The sequence below is a fragment of the Opisthocomus hoazin genome, chromosome 27, assembly GCF_030867145.1.
Source record: "Opisthocomus hoazin isolate bOpiHoa1 chromosome 27, bOpiHoa1.hap1, whole genome shotgun sequence".
Classification (NCBI taxonomy): domain Eukaryota; kingdom Metazoa; phylum Chordata; class Aves; order Opisthocomiformes; family Opisthocomidae; genus Opisthocomus; species Opisthocomus hoazin.
In genome coordinates this window covers 1,552,886-1,570,642 of record NC_134440.1, presented here as the reverse complement: position 1 = coordinate 1,570,642, position 17,757 = coordinate 1,552,886, and the positions used below count along the sequence as shown (strand labels likewise).

Sequence of the window (17,757 nt, the reverse complement as noted above, 5' to 3'; positions counted from 1 at the left end):
AGCCCAACATCAGCCAAAGCATCTATTTGCCCGCAGGTGTTTTTCTGGTCCAGGAAGGGTGGTGTTGTGCGGGTATAGAAATGATCGCTCCTGGCAGTTGGTTGGTTGCATTTCCTAGCTTTGGTGTCTTCTGCTGTGTGGCAGCAGGCTGTCATCTTTCCAGTGGCACATCCTAGTCTTTCCAGTGGCATGTCCCAGCCCAAACATGGCAGGATGCTTCTGGCCCCAGAGGAGCTGGGAAGAGCCAGCAAGGCCTCTCTGACTTGGGCTGACACCAAACCCTGGAGACCTGGCACTTCACAGTGCTCAAAAAATTGTCCTAGACACAGTAGTTGTGGCTGGACATCAGTTCATTGAAATTGGGTGGTGATGGCGGGTCTCTGTAGGAAAAGAGTGTCTGCAGCGCATCTCTGGATTTGAAGGAAAACAAGAACATGAAACAGAAAGTTTTAGGATCATCTCCTTTAGACCATATTAATGACCTTATGTGGCAAAGTTTTATCTGATTTTTCTTTAGAAACTTGTATTTCCTTGACACAAAAACATTAAACAGAAAGCAAACAGCTGCATAAAATTTCCCCCCCCCAAAAAAAAAATTACTTGGAAGTCATCCCAATAAAACACATTATCAGTGGGCCAGCCCAGACATTGTCTCCCATGGTGTTGCACCTTTCCATCCTTTGCAACAGGTTTGAGATTTTGACCCTTTAGCTGATCTGCAGTGAAAGTCACTGAGCATTTCCAGTGCTCAGTGCGTGTAGGATGGGAGCTTTAGAGGCACTCATCCCTCCAGAGTGAGTATGCCACAAATAGAAACTCCTGAGTCTTGCTTCTTCTTTACAGTGTGGCATTTCATGCAGCTCCTGACAGCCACTGGCAATTGCCAGAGAAGCAATCCCTCCTCACCCTGAGGCTGGATTTTGGCCTGGGTAGCTCAGAGGGGCTGGAGAAGCTGGACCAGCTCAGTGCCTGGTCTCCAAACACCACGTCCAGCACCGGCTCTCTTGCTGTGCCTGGGACAAGCTCAGCTTTCCCTAGCATCTTCTGCCCTGTAACCATGTCTCCAGTGAGCAGACACGTCCCCAGGAGGGAGGGAGCTGTACAGCGCTCCTGCTATCCCCACTCAGTGTGGCATGGCCAGCCATGGTCAGCGTGGCACGACCAAGGCCATGAGGCTGCTCCACAGACCTGGCTGGAGCCTCCGGCCTAGGGTCCCCTGCGCTGGACAGAAAATCCCTCATGTGAGCTCATCAACGCTCCTTTGCACCCTCTGGGGTAGGGCCTAGCTCAAATGCCAGACTTGTCGCCACGGGCTCACAGCTGAGAGCTGTTTCTCCCCATGTTCATGCAGGGATGGCAGGGAGGAACCGGTCCTAACCCAGCAAACGGGCCAGGGAGGGCTCAGCATAAACAGCACGGTGATGGCTGCACAAGGGCTAGGCTGGCAGGGTGTGGTGCCAAGCACCATGCAGAGGAAATCGGGCTGGTTTGAAATCTAACCTGAGCACTGTAGAGGAAGGACAAGCCACACACCTCCCTGCGGTTAGTGCTGCCTGCCTGGGGTGGGGGCAATGTGTTTACTGGCAGCAGGGCTGGTGCTGCTGCACTGTGTCTGGAGAGCATAAATTTATCCCAAGCTCTGCTGCTTACCATCCTCTGCATCACTTCCTTCTCCTGCTGTTTCTCCTCCCTGCTTGCTATACATAAGAATACTGAGCAGTTTGGGGCAGAGAACTGCTGTCTCGTTTCTGCTCTCTGTGGCGTAGCCTGGCCCTGGTACTGGCTGTTACAGAGCAATAAGTAAACTCAAGTGGCCACAAGCATCTGAGCTTGGAGCTTTCAGCTCTGCACCACTGGAATCAAGGAGAAAGCAAGAGCTTTGCACAAGTGTACTGCAGGATACAGACTCATGGAGAGAGCTGCTGCTCACAGAGAGAAACTAGGGATCAGAGCACAGTGGGAGCCCTATGTTTGGGAGTTTAATCAAACAAAAGCCCTGACGCCTAAGGATTAGCATGCAGGATAGCCCATGCTCCCAGGCCGCTCTGCCCTAGTTAGTACAGCCTTACCATGAGCCCAGTGGCTCTTCTGATGTGTTGGCAACTGCTCTGGCCAGTAAGAGAGGGATACATTTATCTGTTGTCTTGTTTATACCTACACACATACTCTGATTTTATTTCCAGGAACTGTTTCAGGGGTTCTCCTTTCTCATACCGCAGCTCTCCCTCAAATGCCCTCCTTCCTTCCAGCAATGCAGACTAACTGCTTCCCTGGTGCCCTCCTGGGACGCTTGCCCTGTCAGCCTGCTTGAGTGCATGAGCATCGGTACCCTGCTCTCAGCTGGCCCAGAGTCCCACACTTCCAGCCCTGGCTGGGAATGATGAGGACTGGCCCAAGCAGACAGGTGAGGAAGCGCTGGGAGAGACGAGTATTGTGCCTCTCTGACCTGTGGGTCAGGGCATTGGAGAGCATCTTATCTGAGATGGCAAAATCAACCCAGCATCAGCTCGCTGGGCACACTATGGGCAGAAGCAATGACAGCACCTAAGCGCTGTGCTTGCACCAGGCCTGGCACCACTGCCCTTGCAGGGCACGTCTGCCACAAATCAGCAACCTTACTGTGTGCCAAAGGGGTTTTTAGGACAGGTCTTCCTCCTGATCCACTCTCATTTGCTGGGAAGCTTGGAGCTGTACGTGGTTTTTAACCTGAAATCACACTCAGCAGGAAACAAAGCTGGTATCATGTCTTGGGCAGGCACAGCTGAGTTTAAACCCCTTCTCACAGACCTACATTAGGACTGGTAACCAGAGACTGCTTCAGAGGTGGAGATTTAGTATTAAAGCAAGCCTCGTTTTCTTCAAATGACCTGCAGGCCCCTGAGGACTGTTGGCAGAAAGTGTCCCAGGGAATGGGCACACAAATAGGGTCTTTGCATAGAAAAAACTCCCATAGCAGGACCAAGGATTCAGGAGAGGGGGTGGAGGGGAAGGAGGTGGCATTAAAGCCTCAGAGTGCTAATTGTTCTATTGCTTTTGTCTGTTTTGTTTTTTCATCAGTTCCTGGCTGCAGCTACAAGCCCAAAACCAGATGCCTGCAGAGAATCTGTGGTGACCTCAGCCAGAGCCTTTGAGAGGATTCCTGCCTAGGTGAACCAGATTGAATGTACTCCAGGGATTAAAAGGAGGCATTACGCCCTATGTCCCCAGCTCTCCCCACCCTTTCGATAGCAAGTTGTTAATCTGCACAGTAGAGAAAGCTGGTTTGGAGTAGCTGCTTTGCTTAAGAATGGTTAGAAGCTGCCCACAGCTTCACTGGGCATGAAAGGAGAGCACTGCTCCAGCTTTAGCAACTAGCATGCTGGCTAGAGACCTGGCTGCTCTAACTTGCAAGCGCTCACACAAGCCAGTGGCACTTCCACGCTCTCAGGCTCTGTCCCTCTTAGAGGGCTCTACGTTCCCTCTCTGCGGCACTGCAGGAGAAATGCTAAATCACACCTCAAAAATAACCGAGGGCATCTCTCCTGGACAGCACCCCTGAGGCTTTGGGGCAGTGGCATGCCATGCTCTCTCTGCCCTGGCCTTTCTGTCCTGCTCTATCACTCATCAATCAGAGCCTCAAGGCATGTTGGCACGTGAGCAGAGGAGATGCAGATAGACCTGCAGGGATGCTGCACTGCTCTGATTAGCACAATCAAGCCATCGCACATGGTTTCCTGGCTGCTGGGTAGAGCTGGCCCCAGGGTATAAAACCAGCCCTTGGGCACTAGGAGACTCAGACTTCCACATATCTTGGAAACAGTATCCAGCTGTGGGAAGAGATGTGCCAGCCCTGGCCCCAGCCTTTGCTAGCCCTGCTGCTCCTGCTTTCCTGCCCATGGGGCAATATCAGTAAGCTGGAGTGCCACAAGCTGCTGCAAGTGAGGCTGCTGGTCTGGGCTCTGACCTCAGCAGCCACCGGCTCATCCTGTGGTGGGGTGTCTTGCAGGTGCTCTACGAGATCAGATTGTGGGGGGCCATGAGGCTCAGCCCCACTCCCACCCTTACATGGCATTCCTGAAAGTAGGGAAGTTCACCTGCGGAGGCTTCCTGGTGGCCCCTGACTGGGTGATGACAGCTGCACACTGCATGGGGTAAGTACTTCATACAGGGGCTTTATTCCCTTCTTCCTCCCCTAACCTGTGAGGTCCATCACTGGAGTAATTTTGGAGTAGGTTCCTCTTCCTCCTGCGCTGAGCAGCTCTCTCCACCTGCCTGCAAAAGGGGAGGGACATGGTGAGACCCAATCTCTTTTCCCTGCTTCTCCTCTCTGCTGCCATGGCCAGGAATGCCACAGTCATCCTGGGGGCTCACAACGTCCACGAACCAGAAACAACCCAGCAGATCCGAGGAGTTCTCAGATACCACCAGCACCCTGAATATGACCCCAACACCGTGTCTAACGACATCATGCTGCTCAAGGCAAGGGACTCCGGCAGCAGGCAGTGGGTCGGAGGGTAGAGTGGGGCTGTGGGTCTAGCAGGGTCTGGGCAGAGCACTTTCTTGCCGTTAGCTTCCTCTGCAAACCATGAGCTGCTTCTGCCCATGAGTGCTGGAGGCAGGCAGGAATGGGAGGGACCTGGGAGGGAACATCAGGGCTTGGAGCCACATGCCCAATTTGCAGCGGCTCAGCAGAGCTTGCAGTGCTGTATGTCCTGCTAGACCTCCCCTACCTCTGCACACTAAGTGTCCTTCAGCTGCTCTGCTCATAGCCCTCGCCAAAAACCCTTGCTTTCTCCCAGCTGACAGTGAAGGCCACTCTCAATGACTACGTCAAGACCATTCCACTGCCCAAAACCAGCAGCGACCTTCCCACGGGCACCAAGTGCAGCATAGCCGGGTGGGGCCTGATTGATGACAACCAGGCAACCAACAAGCTCTTTGAAACCAAAGTCTCCATCTACAGCCGCAGGAAATGCATCCGCTTCTATCCGCATCTCAGCACTGGCATGGTCTGTGCTGGCAGCTTCCACGAGCTCAGGGATTCCAGCCAGGTATGGGCTGCAGGTTTGGCTGCAGGGCAGATGGGCTCTCTGATAGCAGGGGCTACTGCTGGCACGGACTTAGCTGGTTCCCAGCAGAGGTGACAAGCATTTGATTTGTAGGTCCCATGTGGACTGGCTCTCTGGATGCCCTGACACCGCTGTCCGTGCGCAGTCCCAGGGGTAGACCCCAACTCGCCTACTCCAGACAGCTCCTCCAGCTCGGTGGGCATGTGGGGCAGGAGAAGAGCCGCAGAGCCAGAGCTGGGACACAGCCCCACTGGCAGTACCTGGGCAGGGAGGGACAGGGGTGAAACCTGTTCCGCCAGGGAAGAGGCCTCTAAAACCAGTCTCTCATCTGTCCCCAGGGAGATTCTGGTGGGCCCCTAGTATGCAATAAGGTGGCACAAGGCATTGTCTCCTTCGGGTACAACACCCCACCCGGGGTCTACACCCGCATCTCCAACTACCTGCCCTGGATCAAAAAAACCCTGAAGAAGTAGCAGCAGCTGCACTCGGTCCAGCATTGGTGCAGCCCTGAAGACTGCACTGGTTTCCTTCCTGCTCCTGCTGAAGGCTTGACTCCCTCCTCTCTTCTTGGAAACCCGAGTGACCTGATTGGTACACAAAAGGCCTTCCTTTTTGTTCTGAGTCTGCTGGCTGTCCCATTCCCTGCCCATCTCAGGCAGCCAGTTCAGGGCCACGTTAAATCACCCTGGCAGAAGCAGGGATCATCCCAGATGGTACCAGAAAGAGGTCATGCTATAACAGACCCCGTTTTCTTCAGAGATAACCTTCAACCTTTCTGCTTAAAACAGCCACAGTAAACTCAGAGCTGCATTTCCCAGTGTACGTCTTCTTTCTTGTACCTTGCCCCTGGGTGAAGGGAAGAATGGTCTAGCTGGTGAAAGTGAGAGGTCAGGCTGTTGGGACAGAGGCAGTCATAGCTCCGCATCCACTGAATTACTGGCAGATTTGGAGGACAAGATCTACAGTTGCCCTTCCTGGAGTTATGTGGGTAAGTGTGTTGCAGGAAGAGAAACTGCCCAGGTAGAAATGGACTGGGAAAAGTGATGTGCACATACTCCATTCACCAACTTCAGTAACGTCATCACCTGCCTGGGAGCAGCTGACAGCCAGGATGTGGTGTGTCAACAGGTACCAGGGGTCAAAAGCTGCCATTCCCTGCAAAGTAATAACTGTCCCCTCTGCAAGGACCTTGTGCCTGGGTGATGTTGCACCCCAGGACATAGGGCAGCCAAGACAGCGGGCTGGGTCACAGGGTAAACCAAGCTAATCTTTTCATCTGTCTTAGCTGTAAGAGGCTGCAGCAGGTGAAGGGAGCTGGACTTGTTGTGGACTGTGCTGTTTCTGCCCACCCCTTGGGCATAGGGCAGGTGGCAGCTGAGATCCCAGGGACAGGATTTTAGGATCCCAGAGACAAGACAACTAGCTGTTGCATACCAGTGCTTTCAGTCTTTGCCATCCTCCAGCAGCCACAGTCTTCCATCTCCTGAACAGCAGCGTGATGTCCTGGGTAGAGACATTGATACAGTCTCTGAAAGGATTGTACTGAAAGGGTTGATAAAGGACCTGGGTTCACAAAAGTGCCTGACCCCATGCCACTTCCTCCTTTCCTCCCATGCCAACTACAGCAGGAAAGCCCGACTCTTTCCCTGGGGAAGGCAAGGGCAAGCCCTAGCCTTGGAGCTTGTGGGCATGTTTCCGTCCCTCTCAGGAAGGCGAGCCCAGCCTCAGCAGTACAGCACAAGCAGAAACTTCTTGCAGTAGCACAAAACCAAAAGGGCTTACGACTCTCCCCTCAGCCAGGTGATGCTCAGAGGCAACTTCTCCTCCCCACAAAGGATGCTGCAGCACCATTTTCAGCCAGACCCTGCAGTAGAATCTGAATAACTTGCACCAGCCCTTCCTTCCATGGCCTGCAGTGGATGTAAAGCAACCTGACGAAACTCTGAGCCTTTATATAATATAGGCCCTAGTCACCTTTATTCCAGCTAGTTTCTGATGACATCTTTCATATACAGATAGGAGAGTGCTAGACACTTTCCTGGAGAAGAAGACAAGGGGCAGAGAGAGTGCATTGGTAAATAACAGAGCTGTAGAACTCCCTGGTGCAGAATGATAGCTGTCTGTGCAAGCTCAAGAGGAGACCAGACTGGTTTGCAGCGGGGAAACCCAGTGGGGAATTTTAACCATATAGAAACCGCATGTAATTCAAGGGAACGGGATGCTTGCCCTGTTCTCCTCATCTTACCGATGCTCCCACTAGCCATCTCTGTCAGTGGGAGGAGATGGCCAGCAGTCTGGCCCTGGATGTCTGCTCTTATGTTCTCCCTGTTCTTCTCTGGGACAAAGTGAAGCTGTGTCACCTATGCCTTCAGCACCCATTACACCCTGAGGAAACAGAGAAGGGTCCATGGTTTGGGCTTCTGCTAACAGCTGCTATCAGCTAGGAAATCTGCAAGTGGAAAGGCTGCAACTGCTTATCTGTGCAGTACAAATCTTTTGTCACGTCAGGGTTTTCCTCGAAGCTCCAGCTGCTGCAGCCTTTGCACGAGAATGGCAGCTTTTAGCTTAAGAATGGGGTTTGCCCTGTGGCACTGGGGGCAGATAGGAAAGCATATTTACCGCAGTCAGTGAGGGCAGCAAGGACGTAGCAGCCCCATGTCGTCACAGCCAAAGGAAGGAACCACTTCCTGGGGCAAGTCCACAGACTTGCCCATCTCCCATCTCTCACTGGATCCTGTGTACTGGTGCCAGTGGGGAGGCAAGGGGGCATCCTGAGGGGAGCGTGTTCAGTGATTTGCCACCAGTCTTTCCTCCAGCACGGTCCCTCTCACCACAGGCTGGAGGAGGAGGAGGTGCAGCTGCCACAGGGCCTGGGCCAGGGAAGACAGATCACTGCCATGCACTGCAGAAAGGCACCTGACACCTGTTGGCATTTAAAAATCACTGCCTGCCAAGGCAGGGGCAGCACTCACTGTCACAAGCTCAGACATGACCCTTACCAGAGGAACAAGACCAACTCCAGAGAGGTGTCATCGCGTTATCTCTTGCCAGTGAAGGGGCAGAATCACAAACCTGCATCCCTGTGTCCATCCACCCTCAATGCATCACAGGGAAAGTGAGCCTTTGACCCAGGGTCAAGGAAGTGTCCTAGCTTCTCTCACACTGTCTGGTAAGGTACAACAAACTCCCCAATTTAATGATGAACAATTACATCTGTAAGGAAACACTTAAAATGGTGTCTTTTGCTGTACAAAGCAGAGCTCTAAGTCAGCAGCCAGTGCAAAACAGAGATCTCATGGCAACAGCAGCAGTCATGCTGCTCATGAAGCTGCCGTAACAACCTCTTGCCCTCACATAGCCATGACCAGTCTGGTGTTATAAATGTACTCACACCAATTTTGCTCTATTAGCCAGGACCACATCTACTGAGAAAGAACAGGAGGATCCTCAAACGCCACTGCATGGTCTTTGGAACTGGTACATCGAGTGAAAGAAATCTTGTTCTTGCAGGGCTCATGATAAAAATCATGAGAGTTTGCAAGTGCATAACAACAAATATGAGCTGCAAGAGAAGGGCACACTGGCAGGCAAAGTGATGAGGGTAGGTATGCTCCCTGTAGCTTCCAGCTCAAAGGCAATGGGTTAAAATGGGCTCTGGGTTTAGAAGACGTCAGATACCCCAGATCAGGCCCAAGATGAAGGTGGGTTGATGCCCAAGGCTAAGGCTGACTGAATTCCCCTCTCAGATCGCTGAGGCGTGCAATTTGCAGATAGATTAATCAGATGAGTCGTCTTCTGTGGTTTCCTGGAGTCTAGTGTCAGGCTATAAAACATTGCTGGGAGCAGGAAGAGACCCCAGCTGCAGCCTCACCTCCAAGGGATCCACTGAAGCTGAGGACGCTATGATGAAGCACCTGCAGAAAATCCTGCTCTCCCTCCTGCTGGTGACGTGCCAGCCCGCTAAAGCCAGTAAGTAGAGTGGCCTGGAGGCAAGGAGAGGGCTGGGGAAGGAAGAGTGCCAGACAGCGCGTCCTGTTTCCTCTGATCCCCTCATCCTCAGTCCTGCCCATTTCAGATTATTCCTGGAATCGTATGGAGGGAGGAGGTGAAGCCAAGACCCACTCCACACCCTACGTGGCCTATCTGCAAGGAAAGAACAACCATTTCTGCGGAGGCTTCCTAGTGGCCCCAAACTGGGTGATGACAGCGGCTCAGTGCTTCGTGTAAGTATTTGCTATGTTCATACAGCACCTGGCGCAATGAGATGGTTGCACTGCCATGATCTGGGTAACATCTCCTAGAAGAAGGTCTGACAGTTAGAGTCACTTCCTTCACGGCTGTGGCCAAGCTCTTTCCCCAGCAGGGAGTGCAGGCTGCGCTGCTGGGACAGGGCAAGGCTGTGGGGGCTAGCACTGCAAGAGCAGCGATATCTGTAGCTCTCCCTCGAGCCATCCTTCCCCATGTCTCTCCCCAGCCCATGTTCAGATACTTACTTTTATTTTTTATTCCCCCTCCATGACTCATTCTATTCTTCCCAGCCGTCAACAATGAGAAGTCACACTGGCTTCTTCCCTCGCTGTCACTGACCTGCTGGCATTGCAGGGATTGCTGGTGTCAGGCTTTGCCCTTTCTGCCAAAGATCTCCAAGACTGTTATCAGAATTAATAATCTCATGAGCAAGCTGCTTGCCCAGCTCTCTTCCATCCCTCCAGCTGGAGAAATAGGGGCATGGACAGTCAAGAGGGCTTTTCTAGATGTGCATGACTCTGGGTGTAGCTACTACACTCCTCAGGGCTGACAGCTCTGCCTTGGTGCCCGTAACCCAGGCTCAGGGCCAGTCCCCCCATCTGGAGGGGAAAGGAGGATCAGCAGGACCTAGGAGTCCAGATGCCCACGTCTCAGCTGCTAGATTGAGAGAGACTCCTACCCATACCCAGAGTCCCTCCTGATTTTCCTAAGGCAGCCAGTAAAGGTACATTGGCCCAGAGCAGGGTTCCGATTTAGAAATCCCTCCTTGGTGCCATGGACTTTAATGGGCCTATGAAACTTGGACCAGCAGTCCACATATCTTAGCACATAGCAGCAGCATTGGACCAAATCAACTCAGCTCAAGATCCAGAGGTAAAGTAACCCTTGCAGGGCTCCGGTCTGTCAGATGGGAACTTGCTGTGCCTCTTAGCTGGGCAGATTTACTGGCAGAGCTCCTTGCTCCCACCATTCTTCCTTAAAGCCCAGTCAGTCTCTCCTGGCCATGCCCCTGAGAGATGTGCCTCAGTGTACCAGGGAAGACAGGAGAAAGCTAATGACATACACTGTGCTTGATTTTACCAGGCACAAACCTCTGACTGTCATCCTTGGAGCCCGCACAATTCAGAGGAGAGAGGAAAGCTGGCAAACTTTCGAAGTCCAAGAGTATCACTGCCATCCAGACTTCATCAGTCCTAAGAAGGGAAATGACATCCTCTTGCTGAAGGTAACTACCTGCCCGGAGCACCTGCAAGGTCCTGTCTGCCCGACGTGCAGGGCTGAGCTGTAACCTTGGAGCAGGAGGGGACAGTCTTTGTCACAGAGCATTTACAGACCAAGAACTTATTTCTGTATTTTCTATCCCCTTACCCAGCTGAAAGGCAATGCCACCAGCAACAGCTATGTTAGGACCATTTCTTTTGAAAAATCAAAAGTCCCTGGTGGGACTGCGTGCAGCATAGCTGGCTGGGGTTACAAAACATCTGCTGCCACGTTACGTGAAGCCACCGTCACCATCATCAAACAAAGGGACTGCCTCAGCCACTACCCTGGACTTGCTGACAACTTGATTTGTGGCCGCAGTGGATCTACTGGGATGCCTGAAAAGGTCAGTAGAGTAGAAGGCTGCAGGGGAGGTTTCAGCCAGGTGCTGAACATGATCTGGGCTAGAAAACTTCACTGAAAAGGTACTGTCTAAAATTGCTTATTGTTGTCCCCTCGCTCTCCCTCTCCCTGCCCCGATCAGTCCATGCTTCCTCACCAGCATCCCCCTCTCTTGCTGTCCTGGGTCTTGGTCTCCAAGGATCAGACCCTCAGAGGGTCAGCAGCATTCCTGCTGACTGCAGGCATCATGCTTGTGCTCAGCCCTGGGCCAAACAGAAGGGACAAGGGGATCCTTGTCTTCTCACAGCAGAGGACTTGGGAGTCTGCAACAGCACAACAGGACAACCGCCTGGCCAAAGTGGGGTTTGCCCTAAATCTCATAGCTGCTCTGAGCACGTTTTGTAGTGCTCTGCAGCCAGCAGAAGTGCAGAAATGAAGCAATACTTTACTCTTCAGTGTTTGCCCAGATGTAGTTGTACTGGGTCCCAGACAAAACTGCCAGTAGGCCATTTTGGATCCAGAGCCATCCACATCCATTGCGAGTCCAAGCTTCTCCTCAGTAAGCTCTGTCCTGATACTTGCAGCCTCCCTGTTCTTTGCAAATGCTCCCTTTTCCTGGGGATCTCACATAAATCAGTATTGATCTCTCTCCTCCCCTTTTTACAGGGTGATGCTGGGGACCCACTTGTCTGCAACAACAAAGCCTACGGCGTCTTCTCCTATAGGCATAACAATTGGCCCGGTTTCTACACACACATTGCTCCCTACCTTCCCTGGGTCAACAGTGTCATGAAGTCAGCGTGACCCTACTCTCCCCTCAGCTGCTGCCCAGGAAATCTCACTCTTCAGGGCCCCATGCTCAACTGCTTTTCCTTCCTTTCTCCCTTGGAAATGTCTTCCACTGCTCCTTATGGACATGGCAAGGAGTTCGCTCTGGCAAAGCCAAATTATGGCGGGGGGGGGGGCTTGGCACAGAGATCACACCTTGACTGCTTTTGTTCCCTGTGCAAGCTAGGGAGTGCCCATTTAGACAGTGCATGCTCCCACACTTTGCTGCTCTGATTTACCCCTTTGTCAAGCTGCTTGTGGCTACAGCTCTAGAAAGGAAGCAGCAGGACAGCCCTGAGTGAGCTGACAGCAGCCGTTGGAACGTTTGCTGCCCTTTGGGGAAGGCAGGACAGTTAGATCGGGGGATCCAGAGAGCAGCCTCCTCCCTGCCCCTTGCAGTTGTGACACTGGATGACTGGGTCTCCTTTGCCCAAATGCTGGGGTTAGAGGGTTGTCCCCAGCTCCAAGGAGGACACTTTCAGCTCCTGCTTCACTACTGCTACTGCTGTCCCCTACCTCTGAAACCTGCTGCCTCCTCTCTCCCCTCTTGCTGTAGCTCTGGTGTTGTAAGAATACATAAAAACAATAAATTGCATCTACATTTGAGAGCATTTTTCCTTTTATGATTTGGATTTCTCTCGGCCGCTGGGTTTCAGTCCTGAAGAGGTCAGAAGAAAGCCACTACTCAAACAGCTGAATCCCAAGCTGGAAGTTTCTACCCTAATCCGTGGCCTCCATTTTCTCTCCCACCTAAACACACAGAATAGGTGTCAAGGTTTTCAGGGCAGGGGAAGCTTCTTGGCCTCCTCTCCCCAGTGTGGAGTGTGTCAGGAAAGAAATCACACCCAAAGATTCAAGAGATTTTTGTGCCTGGTTGTACTGGGAAAAAAAAGTGAAAGATGTAGGCATTAGCTCACTGGTGACCCATAAAATTGGAGACGTTTCAGTGCTGCGTATTACAGTAATGGCCAAAGGCCCTGGTGACAATGATCCTCCCGTGCAAGGTGCTGTATGTGTGTGCAGTAGAATCAGTCCTCACTCTGAAGATGTTAAAGAAACACAGCTAAAGGCAACACAGGCGTGGACTTGCTCAAGGCTGAACAATGGCGAAGCTGGAAGAACCAACCTCAGCATCCAGCGCAGCCAGTGCATCTCCTCACATGCAGTCAGCCACATGTGCTCCCCCAGGTCCTTCCAGCGGGCACTATGGGGGACTTCATCCCTCTATTACATCTGCTACCCCGTGGCCCCTCTCAATTCTCCACCATCCCACCACTGCCTAGTTGTCATTTCCGTCAGGTGCTTAGGATTTCACTGACAAAAATAAGAGACAAGGAAAAAGTGCTCTGTCAGGTCCCACTGTGTTTTCAAGTTAACAACAGTTCCTCCAGAAAAACAATTTCAGCATGTCCCTCGCCACAGCTCTGCCCAGTGTGACAGAAGTGCCGACCGAGTCCAAGTTACAAAAACGGCTAAGCATGCCAGGCTGTGCTTTCCCCTGCCCTGCACAACCTCTCATCCACAAGTCACACAGGGAAAAACCTCATGTTCTGAGAAACACCACATCCTTCCCTGTCCCGGGTGGAGGAATTCACAGTCGATAGAGATGAACAGTGAACCCCACCCCCAGCTCAGAAAGGACCTTAAGAAAAAAACAGCTCCTTGCTTCCTCACCTGACACCTCTCACACTACCACCTCTGCCCGGAGGAAGGGAGGGAAATGGAATCTGACATCCACAGATTCAGGCTCTTAAAAACAGAGCCACGCAGCCCAAGAGGTAAGGAAGCTCCTCTGCATCGCTGTGATCCAGCACTTTCAGTTCCCCCACGCATGCCAAGGCCGGCTGCCATGAGAGGGATTACTCGCCTGAGAGAACCAGGCAGCACAGAAACCCTGCTGCTCACTGCACAGAGCAAGGAACAGATCATCACAGGCGCTCAGGGTTAACCTGCTGCTCACTGCCGTACCCTGAACTACATCAGTCTGATTGAATTAATCTGAACCGGTGAGGGCATCTGCACACCAGCAAAGCAGATGATCTGAAAGAGCACGCTCTTGTCCACCAGCTGTAAGTACAGGGCATACAATCCAGGTTTAGTGCCCATCAGCCAGCTTCTGCATTCGTATGATGGGAGCGAAACACAGGCGAGTACAAGTGAATGCAGAGAACCTTGTCCTCTCCTGAATTTTGAAAGCCAGAAACAAAGCCAGAAACTTTTTGAGTGAAAACTTCAGCTCACAGAAGCGTAGACCCTTCCTACCAGTAAAATGTGACAGTAAACCTCTTCTGTTCTCTACAGATTTTCAGGGGAAAAAGCAAGGGGAAATAGCCAGAGGAAAGCTTTTTTTGAGAGGGCTTTTCCCCAGACAGAGCACACACGCACAACGCAACCACACTGAAGGGAGAACGAAGGAGGAGTCTGTACAATCTGTGTTGGCCACGTGGACATCTTTCACAAGGCAACTGAAGGAGCGTGATTGACAGTGAAATGCTGAACACATTCTGTTTCACACAAATGGAATTCCAAGACCTATAATTTTAAGGCTTGTCTTCAAACAAGTATGAAAACACTAACTCCATTCACTTTTTCTCCCCATGCGGATTTCCAAATGTACCAGTTTTGACTGGGATTGCAGGAGAGACACTGGCAAAATTTCATAGCAGGGCAGGGAGGAGAGGAGGAGTTTTATAATAATATTCTATTTATACGGATTTCCTCTGCTGTAAGCAGGCCCAGCTTCTCTCCTCTTTTTGCTGCAGTAACCACCCCCACCAAACCACTGGAGGTTCAGGACCTCAGAGCTGTGAGGCACAGGAGCCCTGCTGAGTGTCCTGCTGCAATGACACCTCCAGACCGAAGCACTCAGGAGAAAGCCTGAGCCTGCACCAGCAGCACAGACATCTCACTCTCCTTGATGCCACATTTGCTCCGGCCTTAACTGTCACCACACACCTGAGGGTTTACAGCTTGGGAGCAAGAGATCCAGCTCCCAGAAAAAGAACAACAGAACTTGAGTCTTCAGAAATGAGAGAGATTTGACAGGAATCTGCCCAGTTGAGGTGTGGAGCTTGATTCATACCCAAGCAGTGGGGATGTGCCAGTAACAGAAAAAGCAGTCAGACAGCTGGAGACATTTAAGCAACCATTGGAGAAAAATGAGATATAATCTGACTCTATATTATATGAGCTACCCAGGTAGTTTTGTAGCACATAGAGATTTTGAACTTGACAGTATTTGTGTTCTTCTGACCACGGGGGGGGGCGCAGATCTGTTTAAAGCGCAGGAATCCAACATATTTCTTGAGATTAGAACAGAGAAATGAAATTCTAAAGTCAAGGACAAGGGGACAAAGTTTACAAAACTACTGATAAGAACATCTGTCTTTTTTAATCCAAACTTGTTTTTTGATCTGGAGGTTTTGATCAAGCCGATTTCACCAACCAGCTCCTGTTCTTAAACCATTTTAAGCCTATCAGAACACCTCCGTTTGCAGGTCACAAGAAAAGTTTCCTGACTATAGTAACACAATCTCCAAAGTTTTTGAAAAGCAGCAGTCAGATTGAGGTTTTTATGTTAAAATAAAACCCCCAACAGGTTTTGTTTTTCAAGATGTACTCCTGGGGAGTGCTTGCCTTTCCTTATGCTCACCTAGGGGTAACCTGCCAGAGCCCATACAGTACCTGCAGCAATGATGGATCCAAAACACTAGGCCAAAGATTTTACGATTCCAAGTACTCTCCAGACTTAAAGCCCCCCGGGTCATTTACGTGACTAAGAAAGGCTATAACTGAACAAAGTCCTCAGCGATCCTTGCTGGCCCGAGGACGATGCGCAAGGAGAGCACCGTGCGTCTCACGCGCGCACAGCGCCCTCTTTGGGTCCGCAACAGCAAGTGTCATTCACGGTTCTGTCTCCAAAGAACCTCTGAACTGATCCAAAACACTTACCTCTAAAAAACCTTTTTCAAAAAAGCGTAAGATAAAAGTTTGGAAGTAAATTCGTGGCTATGCTGAGAAAGGCAACTCACAGAATCACAGAATAGTAGGGGTTGGCAGGGACCTCTGTGGGTCATCTAGTCCAACCCCCCTGCTGAAGCAGGGTCACCTACAGCAGGCTGCACAGGACCTTGTCCAGGCGGGTCTTGAATATCTCCAGAGAAGGAGACTCCACAACCTCCCTGGGCAGCCTGTTCCAGTGCTCCGTCACCCTCAGAGGGAAGAAGTTCTTCCTCATGTTCAGACGGAAAACTCTTTCCCCTACGGTTCTTTACAACGTTTGACCTGTTCTGAATCGAGTGTTGCAAAGCTGACATGAAGCTGAGACTCCTTTTCTAATCAGGCTGCCAAATCCTTTCCAGAAGAATTCCAAGGATGTTCTCATCCTACGTAGCCTCTACCTTGCAGAGAGCCTCACTGAAGTTATCAGCTGTTTGCGATATTAGACATTGAAGGTCTGAGCCACTGGGAGGGAGCGTATGAACCAGCACAGCAGGAAAGACCTGCCTTTTGGATGCTTCACAGAAACACCATTAATTTCCATGGCCAGGAGCTATAGATACACACCTGAGATGAAGGGAGGAGCAATTCTGGAAACAGTGCATAGGAGCAGCCAGTGACAACAGGTAATAGCACCTGACTGGGCACGCAGAACAGCCCTCAGGCTGCATCTGTAGTCGCTGCTGAGCCACATCTGCTCCCACCTGAGGAATTAGGTTATCCAGAAGCTTTCACACAGCTCATATGCTGAGTCTTGTCAGACAGTCTAGTATGGGAGCCAAAAAAAAAAAAAAAAAAAAATCTTTGGAAGCCATGAGTTCTCAACCCAAGGTGATACAGATGTTACAAAAATTGCTTGTAGAGGCTTAAATTCCTGATCAGATTGCATAACAGAAGATAAAATAGCTCAACGGCAACTGTACTGAACTGGTACCCTTGAGGACAGTACACAGACAAGAGTTTGTTTTAGAAATTGTGGTGCTAGCTTTTGCTGGGAAGCTACTCAGATATCATGGACAGGAAACCACACATACAAATTATCTTCAACTAGTTTCACAAAGCAAAGGAAAAGAAGGAAGATTTTGTCCAAGGTAGTTTCTGGAAAACTTCATTTCCATCCTGACTATTTCCCATCAGCTCTTATTGCTTTTCTTTGCAGGGACACATACATTACGAAAGCTTTTCTTTTTTCTTTAAAAAAAAAAAAAAAAAAAAGCCATGCTTTTCTCCACCTGCATTCCAAAGCACTACCTTCAGAAACAGGTAGTTACAGTATTTATTAAAATGCCTTCACGCCAGAAGAGATTAGCTTCTGGAATGGAGAAGCTCATGATTTCCATGTCCTATCCTTGAGCTATCTGGAGCTTACCACAGTGATGGCTAGATATGATAAAAGCAGGCAATGAAACGGGAAGAAGGATCCAGCAGCCTTCAGAGGACAGATGTGCAGCACAGGAAAACAAAAACATAAATTAGAGGCCAAGAGTGATGGATGGATGCCTCTTGCTGAGCCTGGGGTCCAGGAAGTCACTGCTCCTGAGAGAAAGGTTGCATCAACAAACAGCTGCCGTTCAAACAAGCCAAGCTGCTACCATGCCTCTGACCTGCATGCCATAGATTGCAGAGTCCTGCACAAGGCAGCTTGGGGTCAGGCTAGACACGGGAGAGAAAGCTGAAGTAAAAGGAAGGAGGCATTATATTCCCGCTTTATAAATTTCATGTGACATTTTATTCTTCTCATGCTGGACAGATGCTCCCCTAACTTACCCAAGAAAGCAAATGTAATGCTCAAAGAGCTTTCTGCTGCTATGAGGATGACGGCTGTCTGAGGACAAGCTGAATTCCAAATTCTCTCTTCTTTGCCCTCTTCTGCATGGGACTTTTTTAATATGAAAAAGATAGAAATTGATTTCCTTAATGTCTGGGTCTGCCTACGCACGCCATCTCAAGGACCTGTTCTGATGTTGGCAGCGCTTACAAAACAGCAGTCCCTGGGCCAGCACACCACAGCTGCACACTCATGGGGCCCACA

General features: G+C 50.8%; 2 protein-coding genes across 2 annotated transcripts; both read left to right on the top strand.

Annotated features, from left to right (window-relative positions):
- Positions 1-3,794: 3,794 nt before the first annotated feature.
- LOC104335035 (mast cell protease 1A-like) lies at positions 3,795-5,992 on the top strand. Its single transcript, XM_075444186.1, has 5 exons — positions 3,795-3,888; positions 3,986-4,130; positions 4,323-4,458; positions 4,779-5,030; positions 5,387-5,992. Exons 1-5 carry the CDS (start codon positions 3,819-3,821, stop codon positions 5,519-5,521), a joined length of 738 nt encoding a protein of 245 aa, XP_075300301.1. The 5' UTR covers positions 3,795-3,818; the 3' UTR covers positions 5,522-5,992.
- Positions 5,993-8,933: 2,941 nt separating this feature from the next.
- On the top strand, positions 8,934-12,138 carry LOC104335026 (granzyme E). The gene is made up of 5 exons (XM_009940710.2): positions 8,934-9,017; positions 9,124-9,271; positions 10,380-10,521; positions 10,669-10,902; positions 11,565-12,138. The coding sequence occupies exons 1-5, from the start codon at positions 8,951-8,953 to the stop codon at positions 11,700-11,702; spliced, it is 729 nt and encodes a 242-aa protein (XP_009939012.2). The 5' UTR covers positions 8,934-8,950; the 3' UTR covers positions 11,703-12,138.
- Positions 12,139-17,757: the final 5,619 nt, after the last annotated feature.